The 20,811-nt window shown below is 42.3% G+C and overlaps 2 protein-coding genes across 5 annotated transcripts in view; one reads left to right on the forward strand and one right to left on the reverse strand.

Moving 5' to 3' along the window:
* LOC132836360 (spectrin beta chain, non-erythrocytic 1-like) overlaps window positions 1–20,811 on the forward strand; it is a 302,644-nt gene that overhangs the window by 265,659 nt on the left and 16,174 nt on the right. For all 4 annotated transcript variants that reach the window (XM_060855849.1, XM_060855846.1, XM_060855848.1 and 1 more), the window contains 9 exons: window positions 542–631; window positions 6,601–6,879; window positions 7,447–7,577; window positions 8,079–8,283; window positions 11,049–11,423; window positions 14,825–15,069; window positions 16,708–16,846; window positions 17,217–17,301; window positions 18,626–18,822. In XM_060855849.1, coding sequence (XP_060711832.1) covers window positions 542–631; window positions 6,601–6,879; window positions 7,447–7,577; window positions 8,079–8,283; window positions 11,049–11,423; window positions 14,825–15,069; window positions 16,708–16,846; window positions 17,217–17,301; window positions 18,626–18,822 — 1,746 coding nt within the window. The remainder of the gene's footprint in view (window positions 1–541; window positions 632–6,600; window positions 6,880–7,446; window positions 7,578–8,078; window positions 8,284–11,048; window positions 11,424–14,824; window positions 15,070–16,707; window positions 16,847–17,216; window positions 17,302–18,625; window positions 18,823–20,811) is intronic.
* LOC132836361 (RNA-binding protein 4-like) overlaps window positions 1–20,811 on the reverse strand; it is a 135,454-nt gene that overhangs the window by 1,059 nt on the left and 113,584 nt on the right. The gene's annotated exons all lie outside the window — the stretch shown is intronic.

Here is a 20,811-nt window from a genome sequence, read left to right on the forward strand (position 1 = left end):
ACCACCCTCAAAACTGCAATAAATGTAACAAATTACCAGTGAAGTCTTTTTTTCTTAATGTTGATTGGGTAGGAAATTTTAACGAACAAACCAGGAAAATATCTTTGCAGGAAGTTTTTTCTATGACCACAAGGAATGGCAAATATCTAATTTTGAGCACACAGAAAAAGAAATTGCTTGAGAAACTCAGCAGGTCTGGCAGCATCTGTGGAGAGGTATTAGGGTTAATGATTTTGCGTCCAGTCTAGTTCTGAGTTTCTCCAGCAATTTCTGTTTTTGTGTGTTTCAGATCGCCATCATCCACAGTTCTTTGTTTTAATTCAGTTTGGAAGATGGCACTTTGGGCATTGCCAGATTGAGTGAAACAATTTAATTTGTTTCAATACTAATGTTACTGCAACAGCCCTTTAGATAGAAGCATGGAAAATAAGACATTTTCTGTTTTTTAAAAGATTTAGAATCTTGTCAATTCAAAGAAAAGTTAACCCAACATTTATTGTTCTGATTTAGTTGCTCTATCTCTCTCTTTCTCTATCTCTAGCTGTGGATAAATGAACGGATGCCACTGGCAACCTCAACAGATCATGGCAACAACCTGCCAACCGTGCAGCTACTCATTAAAAAGAACCAGGTAAGATGAGAACTAGACATGGGCCATCTAATTGTACATATGTTTTGACAGGGTGCTAAAAGAGTCACTAAACAGCTGCTTCTATTCATGTTTTTGGACTAATAGAGTGTCAACTAGTAGCTGTAATGTGTCTTGTCTTAGAACCGTTTGACCAGCTGTTAGATAGAACCCCACTGTACTATCTTTGCTCAGTGAAGCATTCAGATTACAATTATTCTCATCTTGCTATTAGTCAGAATTAAATGTCTAAGCTATTCTACTTTTCTGTTGCATCAGCCAGTCAGAATGTTAGATCTTGTTCACTAGGACAGAGCAAGTGTGATTTACATTAAATAATAATGAGAGACTGATATCAGAGTATTGCAAGATGCAGATTCAGTCATTCACTCTTCTTCTTTGGGAAATGTAGAACAGTCCAGAATAGTACAGGTCCTTCGTCCCTTGATGTTGTGCTGACCTTTTATCCTACTCTAAGATCAAACTAACCGATATACTCTTCATTTTACTATCATCCATGTGCGTTACCTTAAAATTATGACCCCTCATGATAGCCATTTCCATCCTGGGAAAAAAATCTCTGACTGTCCACTCTATCTATGCTTCTCATCATCTTGTACACCTCTCGGAGTTCTTTGCCCTGCTCTCTCTATTGTCCCGTTCGCTCCCCCTCCCCCCAGTCGAAGCAAAACACTCAGAGACACTGTTGTTTTACCTCCTTCATCTTTATTCCAGGCCCTGGTAGGAGTGAGAATGATCGCCCATGTGCACAGGGACATGAGTTCTCAGTTTCTCAGGAAGAACAGTTTTTCACTGAGCTATATAGTCATTTTACAGGAAGGAGTATCCAGCTAAGGCAATATGCGTATTGATTGGATGACTGTTACAATCAGTGAGTGTCAATGGTAAAGCCATCTGCTGTTACACAATTAATAACTAGCTTCACATAATGAATACTTTTCACCTTGTCAAGTGATGTTACATACTGAATGCTACCTCATATTGTTAAATGGCTGTACTTAATTAATGCTTTTCCACCTTGTTAAACCATTACCCTTGCCTTCAGCACCATATTGTTAACTGTAGATGCTTATCTGATCTGAGTCATGCTCAGCTGAAGCTCTTGTTTCACAAAATTCAGAACGTAACTCTTTCCTGCCTGCTTATACCCTCTACATGTTCTCAGCTCAACCTTTCTTTATACGACATGCCCTCCAGTCCAGGCAGCATCCTGGTAAATCTCCTCTGTGTCTTCTCTAAAGCTTCCACATTCTTCCTATGAGGCGAGCAGAACTGAACACAATATTTCAAGTGTGGTCTAACTAGAGCTTTATAGAGCTGCAGCATAACCTCGCGGCTCTTAAATTCAATCCCCCTGCTAATGAAAGGCAACACAGCATATGCCTTCTTAACAACCCTATCAACTTGGGTGGCAACTTTGAGGGATCTATGGACATAGACTCCACGATCCCTCTGTCCCTCTACACCGCCAAGAGTCTTGCCTTTAACCTTGTAATCTACATTCAAATTCAACCTTCCAAGATGAATCACTTTGTACTTTTCCAGGTTGAACTTCATCGCCACTTATTTACCCAGCTCTGCATCCTGTCAATCTCCTGTTGCAACCTATCACAGTCCTCCACACTATGCATTACTCCACCAATCTTTGTGTCATTAGTAAATTTACTAACCCATCCTTCCACTTCTTCATTGAAGTCATTTATAAAAATCACAAGGAGCAGTGGTCCCAGAACAGCTCCCTGTGGAACACCAATGGTCACCGAACTCCAGGCTGAATACTTTCCATCTGCTACCCCTCTCTGACTTGTATGGGCCAGCCAATTCTATATCCACACAGCCAAATTTCCCTGTATTCCATGCCTCCTTACTTTCTGAATGAGCCTACCATGGGGAACCTTATCAGACGCCTTGCTAAAATTGAAATACACCGTATGCAGTGCTCTACCCTCGTCAATGTGTTTTGTCACATCCTCAAAGAATTCAATAAGGCTTGTGAGGAATGACTTGTCCCTCACAAAGCCATGCTGACTATCTGTAATCAAACTGTGCTTTTCAAAATAATTATAAATCCCACCACTGACATTAGACTGGCAGGTCTGTAATTCCCAGGATTATTCCTATTCCCTTCCTTGAACAAGGGAACAATATTTGCCACCCTCCAATCATCTGGTACTACTCCAGTGGACAGTGAGGACATAAAGATCATCGCCAAACTTCTGCGTGTCTGCTGATAGTGTAGTAGCTATTAAGCAGCTACCATTTCAACTCCTATGATAGGTACATGGGTAAATGTAGGAATTGTAGAAAAGCAATAATGTGTTGAACAACTTTCTAGCTCAGGTATTCTGTTATCTGCCTTAATTGTCCACTCTCTATCATGGTGTAGTGTTTACAGAATGCATAGCAGCAAGTCACCATGGAATCTTTTGACAACATCTCCAAAACTTGAAACTTCCAGTATTTTGAAGGAAAAGGGCAGTAGTTGCATGAGTCAAATCCAGGTTCCCCTGTAAGTTACATCCTCATTTGAGACATAGATTGGCATTCCTTCATTGTAGCTGAAAATGTGTTGCTGGAAAAGCACAGCAGGTCAGGCGGCATCCAAGGAGCAGGAGAGTCGACGTTTCAGGCATGAGCCCTTCTTCAGGATCTTCAGCATCTGCAGTCCTCACTTTCTCCTAGAAGATTCCTTCATTGTAGCTGGCTGCAAATGTGTTGCTGGTCAAAGCACAGCAGGTTAGGCAGCATCTCAGGAATAGAGAATTCGACGTTTCGAGCATAAGCCCTTCATCAGGAATAAGAGAGAGAGAGCCAAGCAGGCTGAGATAAAAGGTAGGGAGGAGGGACTAGGGGGAGGGGCGATGGAGGTGGGATAGGTGGAAGGAGGTCAAGGTGAGGGTGATCAGAGGAGATGACCTGGGGGGTGCAGTGAGAGAGGGACTCACTGAAATCCTTGTAGAGGGAGGAAGAGAGCTTCTTCAAGGAAGGCATCCTTGTAAGAGGATTCGCAGTAGGTTAAAATCTTCGAGTAAAAAATGAGGTCTGCAGATGCTGGAGATCACAGCTGCAAATGTGTTGCTGGTCAAAGCACAGCAGGTTAGGCAGCATCTCAGGAATAGAGAATTCGACGTTTCGAGCATAAGCCCTTCATCAGGAATAAGAGAGAGAGAGCCAAGCAGGCTGAGATAAAAGGTAGGGAGGAGGGACTAGGGGGAGGGGCGATGGAGGTGGGATAGGTGGAAGGAGGTCAAGGTGAGGGTGATCAGAGGAGATGACCTGGCGGGTGCAGTGAGAGAGGGACTCACTGAAATCCTTGTAGAGGGAGGAAGAGAGCTTCTTCAAGGAAGGCATCCTTGTAAGAGGATTCGCAGTAGGTTAAAATCTTCGAGTAAAAAATGAGGTCTGCAGATGCTGGAGATCACAGCTGCAAATGTGTTGCTGGTCAAAGCACAGCAGGTTAGGCAGCATCTCAGGAATAGAGAATTCAACGTTTCGAGCATAAGCCCTTCCACAGCTGCAAATGTGTTGCTGGTCAAAGCACAGCAGGTTAGGCAGCATCTCAGGAATAGAGAATTCGACGTTTCGAGCCTCCTTCCACCTATCCCACCTCCATCGCCCCTCCCCCTAGTCCCTCCTCCCTACCTTTTATCTCAGCCTGCTTGGCTCTCTCTCTCTTATTCCTGATGAAGGGCTTATGCTCGAAACGTCGAATTCTCTATTCCTGAGATGCTGCCTAACCTGCTGTGCTTTGACCAGCAACACATTTGCAGCTGTGATCTCCAGCATCTGCAGACCTCATTTTTTACTCGAAGATTTTAACCTACTGTGAATCCTCTTACAAGGATGCCTTCCTTGAAGAAGCTCTCTTCCTCCCTCTACAAGGATTTCAGTGAGTCCCTCTCTCACTGCACCCCCCAGGTCATCTCCTCTGATCACCCTCACCTTGACCTCCTTCCACCTATCCCACCTCCATCGCCCCTCCCCCTAGTCCCTCCTCCCTACCTTTTATCTCAGCCTGCTTGGCTCTCTCTCTCTTATTCCTGATGAAGGGCTTATGCTCGAAACGTTGAATTCTCTATTCCTGAGATGCTGCCTAACCTGCTGTGCTTTGACCAGCAACACATTTGCAGCTGTGATCTCCAGCATCTGCAGACCTCATTTTTTACTCGAAGATTTTAACCTACTGCGAATCCTCTTACAAGGATGCCTTCCTTGAAGAAGCTCTCTTCCTCCCTCTACAAGGATTTCAGTGAGTCCCTCTCTCACTGCACCCCCCAGGTCATCTCCTCTGATCACCCTCACCTTGACCTCCTTCCACCTATCCCACCTCCATCGCCCCTCCCCCTAGTCCCTCCTCCCTACCTTTTATCTCAGCCTGCTTGGCTCTCTCTCTCTTATTCCTGATGAAGGGCTTATGCTCGAAACGTCGAATTCTCTATTCCTGAGATGCTGCCTAACCTGCTGTGCTTTGACCAGCAACACATTTGCAGCTGTGATCTCCAGCATCTGCAGACCTCATTTTTTATTCATTGTAGCTGGATCATGCTCCTGGAACTCATTACCTCTGCAGTACCTTCCCCACATGAAATGGCAGCTTTCAGATTTTAAAACAAAGAGCCATCGATGAATGTCAACTTGCCAGTGACTCCCATGTCCCAAAATTAATACAAAAGAAAACAAAAAATATCTTATAGCTTATTGTCAGATTTGGTCCTTCTCTTGGTTAGATGTGAAAAGTAATAACGATCATAACATAGAACATAGAAAGATACAGCGCAGTACAGGCCCTTCGGCCCTCGATGTTGCGCCGACCGAATCCTACCTAACCTACACTAGCCCAATAACTTCCAAATGCCTATCCAATGCCCGCTTAAATGACCATAAAGAAGGAGAGTTCACCACTGCTACTGGCAGGGCATTCCATGAACTCACAACCCGCTGTGTAAAGAATCTACCCCTAACATCTGTCCTATACCTACCACCCCTTAATTTAAAGCTGTGTCCCCTAGTAACACCTGACTCCATTAGCGGTAAAAGGTTCTCAGTGTCGACCCTATCTAAACCCCTAATCATCTTATACACCTCTATCAAATCTCCCCTAAACCTTCTCTTCTCCAATGAGAACAGCCCCAAGTGCCTCAGCCTTTCCTCATAAGATTTTCCTACCATTCCAGGCAACATCCTGGTAAACCTCCTCTGCACTCGTTCCAATGCCTCCACATCCTTCCTATAGTATGGCGACCAAAACTGCACACAATACTCCAAATGAGGCCGCACCAGAGTCTTATACAGTTGCAACATGACCTCAGGACTCCGGAACTCAATTCCTCTACCAATAAAGCCCAGTACACCATATGCCTTCCTCACAGCACTATTTACCTGGGTGGCAACTTTCAGAGATCTGTGTACATGGACACCAAGATCCCTCTGCTCATCCACACTACCAAGTAGCCTACCATTAGCCCAGTAATCCATCTTCTTGTTACTCCTACCAAAGTGAATGACTTCACACTTAGCTACATTGAATTCCATTTGCCACCTTTCTGCCCAGCTCTGCAACTTATCTATATCCCGCTGTAACCTACCACTTCCTTCCTCACTATCCACAACTCCACCGACTTTAACTTGAATATATCTGACCATCATTTCTGTGGATAATAAGCAGGAAGAAAATCAAACTCTTATATAAGCTCTGAACAACAATGTGGCAAGTTTTGCATTAGAACTATCAAGAGTTAATAACATCAAGGTCGAAAACTGAGTCACTGTAATATTTTCAGTACATTGCCTATTGCTGCTACTCAGTTGGTAAGAATGAAGTTAGTCATTCAGAATATTGTTTTAACATAGTGATGTGGTATATATTCATGAATATATATGGTTAAGATAATTATGAAATAAAGACTCAGTTAAGCAAAGTATTTTTTTATACATTCAACTTTAATCCTTAGACCCTACAGAAGGAGATTCAGGGTCACCAGCCTCGAATTGATGATATTGCAGACCGTGGGGAGACAATGGCCAAAGCAGGGCACATTGATTCTGAGGTGCTGCGAGCCCGCCTGGGAGACCTACAGGAGATGTGGAAGGCATTAATCGAGGAGACAGACAAACGCAGTGCCCGCCTGGAGGAGTCACAGAATGCTCAGCAATTCTATTTTGATGCAGCTGAAGCTGAGGCATGGATGGGGGAGCAGGAACTTCATATGATGTCGGAAGAGAGGGCCAAGGTACTAAATATGTATCATATTGGTTAAGAGATGTAGGAAAGTTTAGGCAGAGCAATTTGCAATAAAAAAGAACCATGTCTGAATTTTCTTTTTATAAGCAAAGTTTCTAACCTCCATGGAAACCAGCAAAATCAGGTTCTCTTCTCTGCTTCTCCATTATGTCGCCCACAGGTAGTGTTCTGAAATGGGTCTGTTTAAAGGAGCTGAGGTCTAAACTTTAGACCAGCGTGAAAATACACTGGTGATAGCAAATTTGAATGGCTTTCCCTGCTAACAACTAAATTGAAAATCTTGTGTCTCAATTTGTGGGGTTGGATAGTGGGTGTTAGGTTTGGAGTGGATAGTGGTAATGGTGTCTGAAAGTCCCCCTGAAAATATTAGATTATTGAATGAACCCCAGCAGTTAAGTTATGGTATATTCTAAATGTTTATATTAGTTTTGCAATCTCCTTTCTGTTTCAGCTTTCATACAAAATAGCATATTGTGCACTCAGTTTTCTGTTTTACAATGGTGTTGGATTTGTGAACTATTTAACTCTCTTTCACTATGTTGTTATGTCTGAAAAGGATGAACAGAGTGCAATGGCAATGGTAAAGAAGCACCAGGTGGTGGAGCAATCACTGGAGGATTATGCGCAGACAATTCACCAACTCTCCAACCTGAGCAGGAACCTAGTAACCGGCACTCATCCTGAGAGGTCAGTGTCAACATTATGGAATAGGCACTCTCTAAGGTGTTTCCAGTTAGGTGCATGGTGTACACTAGAAGTCCTGCCACAGATGGTCAAAAGCTCTCAGCATGCTGTTGAATATTAGCCTGTATCTTTTTCCCTCTCTATGACGGGAGGGTGATAGTGGTGGTGTTGCCTTCAGGATGGAGTCCTAGAGGCTTATGAACCCTTTGATCTGCAGGGACAGAGCACAAGCTCTTCACTGGTATTGTTAGGGTTCCCTGTTGGGGCCCCTAACAACTCTTATAATTGGGGTAAAAAAACAATTGAGATGAGAGGCTCCAGAGTGCCCCTCAGCTGGCTTTTTTCAAATGGTAAAGTTGGGTTTTGTGTTATGTGGCTGGAGTCCTTGCGAACTCTAAACCTCTGATAAATTGAGGCTCAGCCATTATTCTTTCTCCTCTGTCCTTGAAATTCCTGAAACACAACTATAGTTCTTTCCTTAATTTTTTTTTGTGGATTGTACAGCGACCGGATTACTCTAAGACAGTCGCAGGTGGATAAGTTGTACGCTGGATTGAAAGACCTGGCAGAGGAGAGACGGGAAAAGCTACAGGAGGGTTTACGGCTCTGCCAACTCAAACGGGAGGTAGATGACCTCGAGCAGTGGATTGCAGAACGGGAGATTGTGGCTGGTTCCCATGAACTAGGCCAGGATTATGAACATGTCACTGTGAGTAATAGGGTGCCTTTATTTTTCCCCTCTTGCTAGTTATGGAAGGACAGTTTTCCTGTGACCCCTTCTCTTGCTGTTGTGGTTTAGCTTAAAATAGTGGTTAGGATTGACTTGAGATAACTTACGTTTTACAAAGTTTCCTCTTGACACTTATTTCACAAGGTTGCAGAATCACAGTAGCATAGTCTGATGCTTTTCCAACTTCTCGACATCTTGCTCCTAAATTTCAAAACGTATCCATTCTTCGAAGTACCTCACACAGATATCAGTAGTCCACTTGGTGTAATGTGCAACCATAAAAGGCATCTCTGTTATGCCCTGTTGTCCTCATCTCACATTTACTGTGCTGGAAATGCCTATTGGATTATGGATAGAGTCAGAAACCTGACTGATTTTTATTCCTCTTCTAAATGTCAGAAGCAGTAAAACTATTTGTGATCCTTTCACTACTTTTTTAGCTTAGGAAAACCTCAAATCTTCCGGCTTGTGCATACTCAGTGGACAATGTGGAATCCTTTCATTAAGTTTCTGTGCAATGTTCATAAGTACGTAAATGGATGAACATCACAAGACATAGGAGTGGAAATAAGGCCTTTCGACCTATCGAGTCCACTCCGCCATTCAATCGTGGCTGATGGGTATTTCAACTCCATTTACCCGCACTCACCCCATAGCCTTTAATTCTTTAAAAACCTCAGCTAACATAGCAGAGAAATCTTGTTCACGTGTAGAGTTGTTTATTTAATGATATTGGCAGCTAGTATATCCATACGTGGGATGTTGATCGAGAGATAATAATAATTGGGCTTTAAACTAATTTGCTAGGGAGAGAATTCAGTTGAAGGGAAATTTAATAAATCAAAAAGAAACTAGCTTCAGGGTAGTGAAGAGGTGAGCAATAATGAACGTGTGACAGTAAGGGATAGAACACATATGCGGCAGGAATTAGAACCTAAGTAAATAATGATGGTAAAATGTCAACACTTAAGGCTCTTAATTTGAAAACACACAACATTTGTAGCAAGATAAATGAATTGACATAACAAAAATAAATTCATATCACTTTAAAGATAATACAGAGATTTGGTTTCAGGCTGATCAAGACTGGGAACTCAATATTCAAGGTTTCAGAAGAATAGGCTAAATGGAACAAAACGCTGGGTAATGTTCGAAAAAAGGAACATACAGGTGACCATTAAGTAGAAACTCAATTTGATTCACCATGTAAATACAGTGGCTGTAAGAGCAGATCAGAGCCTAGGAATACTGTGGTGAGTAATTCACCATCTACAAAGCACACGCCAGGAGTGTGATGGAATATTCACCATTCACCTGGATGAGTGTACTCAAGAAGGTTAACACCATCCAGATCAAAGATGCACACTTCATTAGCACCATATAAGCATCAACTCCCTCTGCCACCGATGCTCAGTAGCAGCAGTGTATGCTATTGACAAGATGCACTGCAGAAATTAACCAAAAATCCTTAGACAGCACAACCATTTCCATCTAGAAAGACAAGGACAACAAATACAAGGGAATGCTACCTCTTGCAAGTTCCTCTCCGGACCATTCACCATTCTGACTTGGAAGTATATCAACCATTCCTTCAGTGTTGCTGGGTCACAACCCTGGATCTCCCTTCTAATGGCATTGTAGGTCTACCTGCAGCACATGGACTGCAGCAGTTCAAGAAGGTAGTTCACCAAGACCTTATCAAGGGTAACTAGGGACGAACAATAAACACTGGCCAGCCAGAATGCCCACGTCTCATGAGGGAATGAAAGAAGATCAGCTTGGTGCTGAGAAGTGATAATGGTGCAACAGATTGTGATGTGAAATCAATTTAGATGCAAATAAGGAATAGCAAGGGAAGTGACTTATCTGTGGGCCTCTATAGAGTTGCCTCACTTAGGACAAAGTGTAAACTGAGAAAAAGTGGAGTTATTGAAGGGGGGGCACTATAATTGACATGGGTAATTTTAATCTTTTTATTGAATGAACAATCAGATGGGCATGGAAGACGAATTTATAGAGTTGAGGGATAGTTTGTTAGCGCTGTACCTTTTAGAACCTACTTGGGAACAGGCTATTTTAGATCTAGTTATAGGTCATGGAATAAAATTAATGAGAGATCTTGTAATTAAGGATCCTCTAGGGGCTAGCAATCACAATGTGGTAAAATTTAAAATTCAGTTTGAGGAATACTAACTCTGGTCTCAAACCAGTGACCTCAAGCTAAATAAGGGCAATTGTAGAGGTGGCCAAAAAAAAGTTGCATAAAACTGGTGGGAAGATGAATTAAGACAAACGTCAGAGCAGTAGGGAATTAGTGAAAAGGATGAAGCACCTCGATTGACAAGGCAGTCAAGGAAAGTATCCAATCAAAAATTAAGGCATTAAAAATAGGAAAATCTGTTGGTAAGTTAGAAGATTGGGATTGTTTTTTAAGAAGCTGAAAATGTGTTGCTGGTTAAAGCACAGCAGGTTAGGCAGCATCCAAGGAACAGGAAATTCGACGTTTCGGGCCAGAGCCCTTCGTCAGGATGAAGGGCTGTGGCCCGAAACGTCGAATTTCCTGTTCCTTGGATGCTGCCTAACCTGCTGTGCTTTAACCAGCAACACATTTTCAGTTCTGGTCTCCAGCATCTGCAGACCTCACTTTTTACTCATTGTTTTTTAAGAAATCTAGCAACAGTCATGATCCTGTTAATTGGCTTCCTCTTGCTCCTATTTCTTATGTTCTGCCATTCTTCATACAGATGTTGCGAGATAAATTTCGTGAGTTTGCTCGGGATACCAGTAACATTGGACAAGAGCGTGTGGACTCTGTGAACCGCATGGCTGATGAGCAGATTGACTTGGGTCACTCTGAGAATGCCACCATTGCTGAGTGGAAGGATGGATTGAACGAGGCCTGGGCTGACCTGCTGGAGCTCATTGACACCCGGACGCAGATGTTGGCTGCTTCGTACGAGCTGCATAGCTTCTACCATGATGCTAGGGAAACGCTTGACCGCATTCAAGAAAAAGAAAAACAGCTGCCTGAGGAAGTTGGTCGTGACCTAAAGACAGTAGAGAGAATGCATCGGATGCACACTACATATGAACATGACATACAGGCGCTAAGCACACAGGTAAGCACAGAAAATGCTTGCTCTTTTCATGACTTTGTTGTTTTTTGCCTCTCCTTCCTTCCTGTCTTGCCTGCTTTATTCTCACTTTTGTTCTTCTTTATCATTCCTTTTTTCAGTATAATAATGTTTTTGTTTCAAGTGCAAGCTATCTCTCTGTCAGTTTGCTACTTTTAAAAAGTTCTATTTCCACAGATTTTACAAGGGTGAAGAAGAAAAGGATTAGGTAATTATGATGGCATATTGAAGGATGTCTTAAAGGAGGTTGCTGTCTTAAGCAACTTCTCTTGTAACCTTTATTCCTTCATTGCAAACTGTTTTTATTCATTGAGTCATACAGCATGGACACTTTGGTTCAACCAGTCCATGTCAATGATAATCCCAAATTAAACGAATACCATCTGCCTGTGCTTAGCCCATATCCCTCCAAACATTACTTATTCGCGTACTTACCTAAATGTCTGTTAAATGTTGTAACTGTACCTGCAGCCACCACCTCCTCTGGAAGTTCATTGCACACATGAACCACACTGGGAAAGAAAAAGTTTTGGATGTGAACATAGGAAGTATAGTTGGTAAGTTTGTAGATGACATCAAAATTGGATGTGTAGTCAATAGCGAAGAAGGTTACTTCAGAGTACAACAAGACCTTGATCGGTTGGGCCAAGGGGCTGAGGAGTGGCAGATGGAGCTTAATTTAGATAAATGCGAGATGCTGTATTTTGGAAAGGCAAATCAGAGCAGGACTTATTCACTTAATGGGAAGGTCCTGGAGACCGTTGCTGAACAAAGAGTGCAGGTGCTTAGTTCCTTGAAAGTGGAGTTGCAGGTAGTGGATAGTGAAGAAGGTATTTGGTATGCTTTCCTTTATTGCACAGAGCACTGAGTATAGAAATTGAAAGGTCATATTGTGGCTGTGCAGGACAATTTTGGAACATTGTATGCAATTCTGGTCTCCTTCTTATCGGAAGGATGTTGTGAAACCTGAAAGGGTTCAGAAAAGATTTATGAGGATGTTGCCAAGGTTGGAGGATTTGAGCTACAGGGAGAGGCCAAGTAAAGCTGGGGCTATTTTCCTGGAGCGTCAGAGGCTGAGGGGACCTTATAGAGGTTTATAAAATCATGAGGTTGAATAGGGTAAATAGCCAAGGTCTTTTTGCTGGGGTGGGGGAGTCCAGAACTAGAAGGCATAGTTTTAGGGTGAGATTGGAAAGGTTTAAAAGGGACTTAAGGGGCAACTTTTTCACACAGAGAATGGCGCGTGTATGGAATGAGCTGCCAGAGGAATTGGTGGAGGCTGATACAATGACAACATTTAAAAGGCATCTAGATGGGTATATGAATATGAAGGATTTGTAGAGATGTGGGCGAAGTGCTGGTAAATGGGACTAGAGTAGGTTAGGATATCTGCTCAGCATGGACGAGTTGGACCGAAGGAGCTCTTTCTGTGCTGTACATCTCCCTGACTCTGTGACTCCTTGTCTTTTTTAAATCTTTCTCTTTCTACCTTCAAGGTATGTGTCATAGTCTTGAAATCTCCCACTCTAGGGGAAAAAGCACCTGCCTTTCACCGTTCTATAGCATTCATGTTTTTATAAACCTCTGTACGGTCACCCATCAATCTCCTACACTCACTGAAAAATATTCTGGCCTATCCACCCTCTCCTTATAACACAAACCCTCCATTTGCAGCAACATCCTGGTAAATCTTTTCTGAACCTTGTCCAGCTTAATAATATCCTTCCTTTAACAGGATGACCAAACTGGACACAGTACTCCAGAAGAGGTCTCACCAACACCTCGTACAATCTCAACATAATGTTCTAACTCCCATACTCAAAAGTCTGAACAATGAAGACAAGAGTGCTAAACGCCTTCTTTAACCATCCTACTTATAAATGAGATACAATCTTCAAAGAATTATGTACCTGAAAATTTAGGTCTCTCTATTCTATAACACTACCCAAGACCCTACTTTTAATGGTACAAGTTCTACCCTTGTTTGTTTTACCAAAATGTACCACGCATTAATCCAAATTAAGCTCCATCAGCCCAATTGATCAAGATTTCTTGTAATATTAGACAAACTTCTTTACTATCCACTATACCACCAATTTTGGTGTCACCCTGAAACTTGCTAACTATGCCTTCTCCTCTATTCTCATCTAAGTCACTTATATAAATGATAAATAAAAGTGGACCCAGCACCAATCCTGTGGAACACTGCTAGTCACAGGCCTCCAGTTGAAAAACAGCCCTCTGTCATCACTGTGTCCTCTGCTGTTAAGCTAATTCTGTATCCAGTTGGCAAGTTCACCCTGAATCCCATGTGATCTAGTGACCTAACTTTACTGATTAGTCTACTGCCTTCATCAATATTTTTGGTTACTTATTCAAAAAACTCAATCAAGTTTGTGAGACACAGTTTCCCTCGCTGAAAACCATGCTGACCATCCATAGTCATTCCTTGTCTCTCCAAATGCAAATAAACCTTATTTTTCAGAATCGCTTCCAACAACTTACCCACCACCAAAGTCAGACGTACAGATCCATAGTTCCCAGGTTTCTTACATCCCTTTTTAAACAAAGGCACAATATTAGCCACTCCCTCCAGTCACCCGGCACTTCATCCATGATTATAGATGATACAAATATTTCTGCAAGAGGCCCTGCAGTTTCCTTCCCAACTTCCCACAACATTCTGGGATACACTAGATCAGGAGATTTTCCATCTTTTATATTTTCTAAGATCTCTAGCACTTCCTCTTCTGCAGTCTGATCTGTTTTCAAAACATTGATTTTTAAAAAATTATTCTTTCATGTGATGTGGGCATCACTAGAAAGCATAGTATTTGTTGCCAATCCCTAATTGTCCTTAAACTGAGTAACTCAGTGTACCACTTCAGAGGACATTTAAGAGTCAGCCACATTGCTGTGGATCTGAAGTCACATATGGGCCATACTGTGTATATTTTGCAAATTTCATTGCCTAAAGGACATGTAGATGGGTGTCTATGGTAATTGATGGTAGTTGTCATGGTGATTAGCTTTTAAGGTTTTATTAATTATTAATTGAGTTTGTATTTCCCCAGCAGCTGTGGTGGGATTTCAACCAAAGGCCTCTGGGTTTAGTCTGAGACTCTGGATCACTAGACAGTAACATTACCGTAATAGTTCTGAGGAAGTGTCACTCAACCTGAAATATTAACTCTGATTTCTGTCCACAGATGCTGCCAGATCTGTTGAGCTTTTCCAGCAATTTTTGTTTTTGTTTCTGATTTACAGCATCTGCCATTCTTTCGGTTTTTACATGACCATGACACTTCTGTCTTTGCCCCCATTGAAGCTAATAACCAAGTTGTTGCTGTAGTTTTCTCTGTAACTAGTTTCTTTGTATAACACAGGTGAAGCAGGTCCAGGATGATGCTGCCAGGCTGCGGTCGGCCTATGCTGGCGAGAAGGCTGAGGACATACAGCGACATGAGGATACTGTTGTGGAGGCATGGAATGCCCTCCTTAATGCCAGCAAAGGACGCAAACAACTTCTATCAGACACAGTTGAAAAATTCCGCTTCTTCAATCTTGTACGGGCCCTGATGCTGTGGATGGATGACGTCAACAGACAAATGGATACCCAGGAGAAACCGAGGTAGTCTTACTAACAGCTGTATTCAAGGGAAGGGTGCATAGCTTAAGTTTCTTTTGGAAAATCAGGCTGTGAGCTCCCAGCATGAAAGAAGGGATTTATTTGGTGAGATTAGAATCAGGTTTTTCGGCCCATGTGCTATTGCCTACGTTTTGCGATGACCTCGCATTAACCCACCTGATCAGCATGAAAAATGTGTTGCTGGAAAAATGCAGCAGGTCAGGCAGCATCAAAGGAGTAGGAGAATCGACGTTTCAGGCATAAGCCCTTCTAGCACAGTTTCTGGGCTTAGTTCAAGATTACAGGCATTTTTGCTTGTAATTTTCAGGGCTTCCTGAAGAAGGGCTTATGCCCGAAACGTCAATTCTCCTTCTCCTTTGATGCTGCCTGACCTGCTGCGTTTTTCCAGCAACACATTTTTCAGCTCTGATCTCCAGCATCTGCAGTCCTCACTTTCTCCCATCTGATCAGCATATCCATCTATTCCTGTCTTCCTCGTATGTTTGTCGAGCTTCCCCTTCCAGGCATCTGTGCTGTTCACCTCAGCCTCTCCATATAGTAATAGTTCTTCATTAAGTTTAATTTTATACATGAATTTGGTCACCTTGGTTTAATTCAAGTGGTTGCAGTGTCGTCTTTTTTACTGTTGTGATTGAGCCCCAGCCCAGAACAATACCTCATGGTGTCAACAGATACACTCAATGTGATACTCAGAAAGTGCTGCCTTTCTTCAATGATCACTAAAATGAAAGCCCTGTCCAGCTACGTTGGTGGAAGCGAAAGATACCTTGGCAATATTTGAACAACGATGAGCTGAGATATTAAAACACTGTTTTTCACTCACCAAGGACTGTTTTTTGCATTACATGAACCCGGAAGGTGCTACACTCAACCATTAGTTGGTTGTGACACAATAGGGCTAGAAAAGCTATGGAGATAATTCCATTTGCTATCCTGTGAGAAAATGAATCACTAAAAAAGAAGAAAGCCAGGCATCATGGTGGCTCAGTGGTTAGCATTGCAACCTCACACTGCCAGGTACCCAGGTTCTATTCCACCTTCATTTGACTGTCTGTCTAGAGTTTGTGGCATTCTCCCCTTGCCTGTGTGGGTTTCTTCTGGGTGCTCCGGTTTCCTCCCATGGTCCAAAGATGTACAGGTTAGGTGGATTGGCGATGCTCAATTGTCCATAGTGTCCAGGATTGTGCAGTTTAGGTGGATTGGCCATGGTAAAAATTTACAAGGATAGGATAAGGGGTTGGGTCTCGGTGGTACAGTCTTCAGACAGTTGGAGTGGACTAGATGGGTCAAATCGCCTGCTTCCACTCTGTTGGGATTCAATGAAAGCCAGTTTTTTTGTGCAGATAAAGGTCTGTTGAGCCCTTGAGAGGGAAAGGCAATCGATAGTCTGCAAGATATAAGTTGCAGCAAGAAAGTTACAGTTAAGGAATGGGGATGGGATGAATGTCATCATGGAAGTTACCATGGTTTGAAGATAGACCAAAACCAGGGAGTACCTCCCCTCCTGCTGGCAAGGTCAGTTGGTATCCCCACCTGTTTTAGGGATAACACCTTCGGTGGTTAAAATGATGGCTTAATGCCTGTTTTGTCTAACAGAATCTTTAACCTGTTCGGTTGCAGGGACGTTTCTTCAGCAGATCTGACCATCAAGAATCATCAGGGGATCAAGTCCGAAATTGATGCCCGGGATGACAGCTTTACTGCAAGCATTGAAATGGGCAATGCCCTTCTGGCCAAAAACCACTATGCTTCAGACGAGGTACTGTTTTCCAAGGTTGTGAGGTTGGGGTGTTTATATCTGTGATTTTTGTTTTCATCATTATTCCACTTGTGTAGTTACGATGGAAACAAATGACGACAGTTATACAGTATAACAGAATTACTCAAATCCTGGAGGCTGTACTGATATGTCTGATAATAGACTGCTTACTGTTAGTCATGCCTGAATTAATGCACACATCATGAACGCAAACTTTAAACTAATCTTTGCTTCCCTTAAGCAAGAAGCAATTTCTTTTCTACTGCAGTGTGAAAACTTAAAGGTCATAGAGAAAGAAATTAATTTAATGCAAATGACCATTGTGTGTTCAAGACAACGTTGTTCAGGGTTCTTTTTCCTGCTCTGTTAGATTGCAGAGAAATTGGCCCAGCTCCAGGAAAGGAGGAGAGAAATCAATAATAAATGGAAGGAAAAGGAAGACTGGTTGCAGCTGGGTGAGAATACTGAACCATGTACTTGAAGTCGTCAGTAGGAAATATCTGCCACAGATTGACACACACATATCTTGTCACAGTCTGTACACTGTTGTGTTTATTGAAGAACGATAATTCTGCAGTGCAAAAATGCATGTAATCTTGAACTAAACCCAAAAACTGTGAATGAAACTGTCCTGTTACCTTTGGGGAGAGACCAGGATGTCAACAAGACTAATCCAGAATGAGATGTGAAAGTCTTCCCTGTTTCCAGGCTATAAGACCCCTGAGAGAAATAAGTTAATATAGCCTCAGCTTAGTTCCAGTTGAGGACATAAAACTGTTCCCAGTTTTCTTTTCAATTTCACAGATTTCCATAGAATACAAGGCAAGAAACACAAAGTTCAGCCCACTGGACTGTGCTGATGATTGTGCATCACTCTGGCTTTCACCACCTGACTTCATTGAACCCTTTCACCCAGGGACACTGTGCTGTTCCTTGGATGTTGAAGCAACAGTTTTCAGTTTTAAAATCAATTGACACGACAAAGACGAGGGTCATTTGGCCCATTATGTCTGTACCAACTCTGGCTAAACATTGGAATGAGTTGTGTTTGCTCTATCTTTGCCATAGCCTTGAAATGTTTATTCCCTTCATGCATTTAGCCACTTTACTTTTTAATAATCTACTACAACCACAATTTTCAGCACACTCCAAATCATCACAAATTGCCATGTCTTTTTTTTAATGTTTTCTCATGTTGCCTCTGGTTCATTTGCTAATTACCTTCAGACGTGATTCATTTTGCACTTTAAGTAAATACAGTACCTTTCCCAAGTGTATCTCCAAACAGAGGCTGCAGTTGCCTAGTGGTATTATCACTGGATAATTATTCAGATTTGAATCCTGCCATGCATAGGGTGGAATTTGAACTCAAGAGAAATAAAATCTGGAACTATGAGTCTAACATTGACGACAAAACTATTGTTGATGGTTGGAAAAACCCGTCTGGTTCACTAATGTCCTTTAGAGAAGGAAACTGCCATCTTTACCTGGTCAGGTCTACGTGAGACTCCAAACCCACAGCAATGTGGTTAACTCTTAAAACTGCCCTTCGGGCAATTATGGATTGGCAATAAGTGCTGATCTGCCCTCATCCCATAGATGAATTTTTAAAAACATATAATTAGGTAAATCAGATGTCCACTGACCAATTGAAGCAAATCTTATTATATTTTGTCCAGCCTATTGACAATGGTACTGAATGAGTTGGAACTGGTAAAACTGTCTTTTCTCTCTCAATGTTTAATGCCTCCTCCTTCCCTATCCACACCCAATCCCCAGTAATGGAGGTTCTTCAGTTTGGTCGGGATGCAACAGTTGCTGAGGCCTGGCTGGCAACTCAGGAGCCATACGTCAGAGCAGCTGACATAGGAAGTAACGTAGATGATGCTGAGAACCTGATCAAGCGTCACGAAGAATTTGAGAAGTCAGCTGCTGCGTGGGAAGAACGTTTCCTGGCCCTGGAGAAACTGACAACAGTGAGTGTCCCGCTATTTCCTTCTCATTTGCCCCCCAGTGTCTCCCTCACTTTTATCTTAACCTACCAGCACATCCTTCTATTCCTTTCTCTCTATTCTTCCCCTTAAACGTATCTGTACCAGTGGTAGCACATTCTTTCCATATCATGTGGAAACAATTTCTCCTGAAGTCCTTTGTTGGATTTATTAATGACTATCTTGGATTATGGTCCCTAGTTGTAGTCTCCCCTAGAAGGAGAAATATTTTCTGCTACATCTACCCTGAAGTGCCCAGTAATGACAACAGACTGTGTACACCGTCTTGTCCATGTTTAAAATCTACATGTGTGTGCACGTCAAAGCAGATGGTTACTAGATGTCAGTCAGATTAGGGAACCCTGTGTTGATTTAGTCCCTTTTAAGACCATAGATTTTCAGCCTTTTGTGGATAGTTCCTGCCTTGTCAGAAGTTTTGGCCAAGTAATATTATTGCTGGAATGTTAATCCAGAGACCCGGTCATGTTCTCGGGACCAGGATTCGAATTCTGCTATGGCAGATGATGTAATTTGAATTTATTTTAAAAAAAGACTGGGATTGATTGTCTAATGATGACACAAAACCATTGCCGATGGTCAGGAAAAGCCCATCTGGTCCACTATGTCATTTTGGGAAGGAAACTGCCATCCTTACCTAGTCTGGCCTACATGTGACTCCAGATCCACAGAAATGTGGTCGACTCTCAACTGCCCTCTGGACAGTTGGGGATGGGCAATAAATGCTGGCCTAGCCAGTGACACCCTCACCTTGTGAACACATTTTTAGAAAAACATTTTTTGCCTTGTCAGAGGTCAGCTATTAAAGGATTAAAGGATCAACTCCAGGACCCAGTCTCTCTGCTGCTCAGTAATTGTAAAGAAAACTGTGCTTTTCCTATATTTGATTCTGCCACCAAAACACATGGTTATATGTAGTAGTGATATATTTTATTTCATGTTTCTTAATCAATGGAAATTAGCTGGACAAGTATATTTTTGTGAAGAAGTGATGCCCTTTTCATAGAATTATAGAAAGTGTACAGCACACACAAAGTCCACTTGGCCCATTGTGTTTGCCGAGAACAAGCCACCCAGCCTAATCCCACTTTGCACCATTTGGACCGTACCTTTGTAGATTACAACACAAGGTGCGTCACTAGGCACTACTTAAATTAATCACATACCTCTGCCTTTGTTATTCTTCCGAACAGTGAATTCCAGACTCACACCTCCCTCTGTGTGAGAAACAAATTCTTCATCTCTCTTCTTACTTTTCTATCAGTTATTTTAAATCTATGATCCCTAGTCAATTACCTCTATGCAAAGATAAACAGACCCTTTCCATCCACTTTATTCAGGCCCCTCACAATTTTGTGCATCTCAATTAAATGTCCCTTCAGTCAGTTCTGTTCCAAGGAAAACAACCTCAGTCTATCCAATCTTGCTTCTTAACTGCATTTTTCCAATCCTAACAACATGCTCAAAAATCTCCTTTGTGCCCTGTCTGGGACAATTGTATCCTTTTGTCATGGAGTAACGAGAACTGCACACAGTACACACGTTGTGACCTAACTCATGATTCATTCACTTCCAGCATAACCTCCATGCTTTTGCATTTTACCTTGACTAATAAAGGCAAAGATTCCATATGACTTCATAACTTTATCTGTCCTGGTACATTCAGGGATCTGTGGACATTTGCTCCAAGGTCCCTCTTCTGCATTACTGAAGCTGGATAGGTGAGCAAAAATTGATACATGCAAGTCCAGAATACTCAGTATTCCAGAATGCAACAGTAGCAGGGGAGCTTCAGGAGAGGGAACGTGCAGTTGAGGTAGAAGATCAGCTATGATTTTATTGAATCATGAGGCCAGTTTAATGCGGTATAGTGTTTCCCCTGTGTTCTTCCCAGGGGTCTGGAGTTGTGCACCTTAACTGCAAACTCCAAACTGCTCTGCATACACCTTGGTTGAA

This window comes from Hemiscyllium ocellatum, chromosome 46, assembly GCF_020745735.1.
Source record: "Hemiscyllium ocellatum isolate sHemOce1 chromosome 46, sHemOce1.pat.X.cur, whole genome shotgun sequence".
Classification (NCBI taxonomy): domain Eukaryota; kingdom Metazoa; phylum Chordata; class Chondrichthyes; order Orectolobiformes; family Hemiscylliidae; genus Hemiscyllium; species Hemiscyllium ocellatum.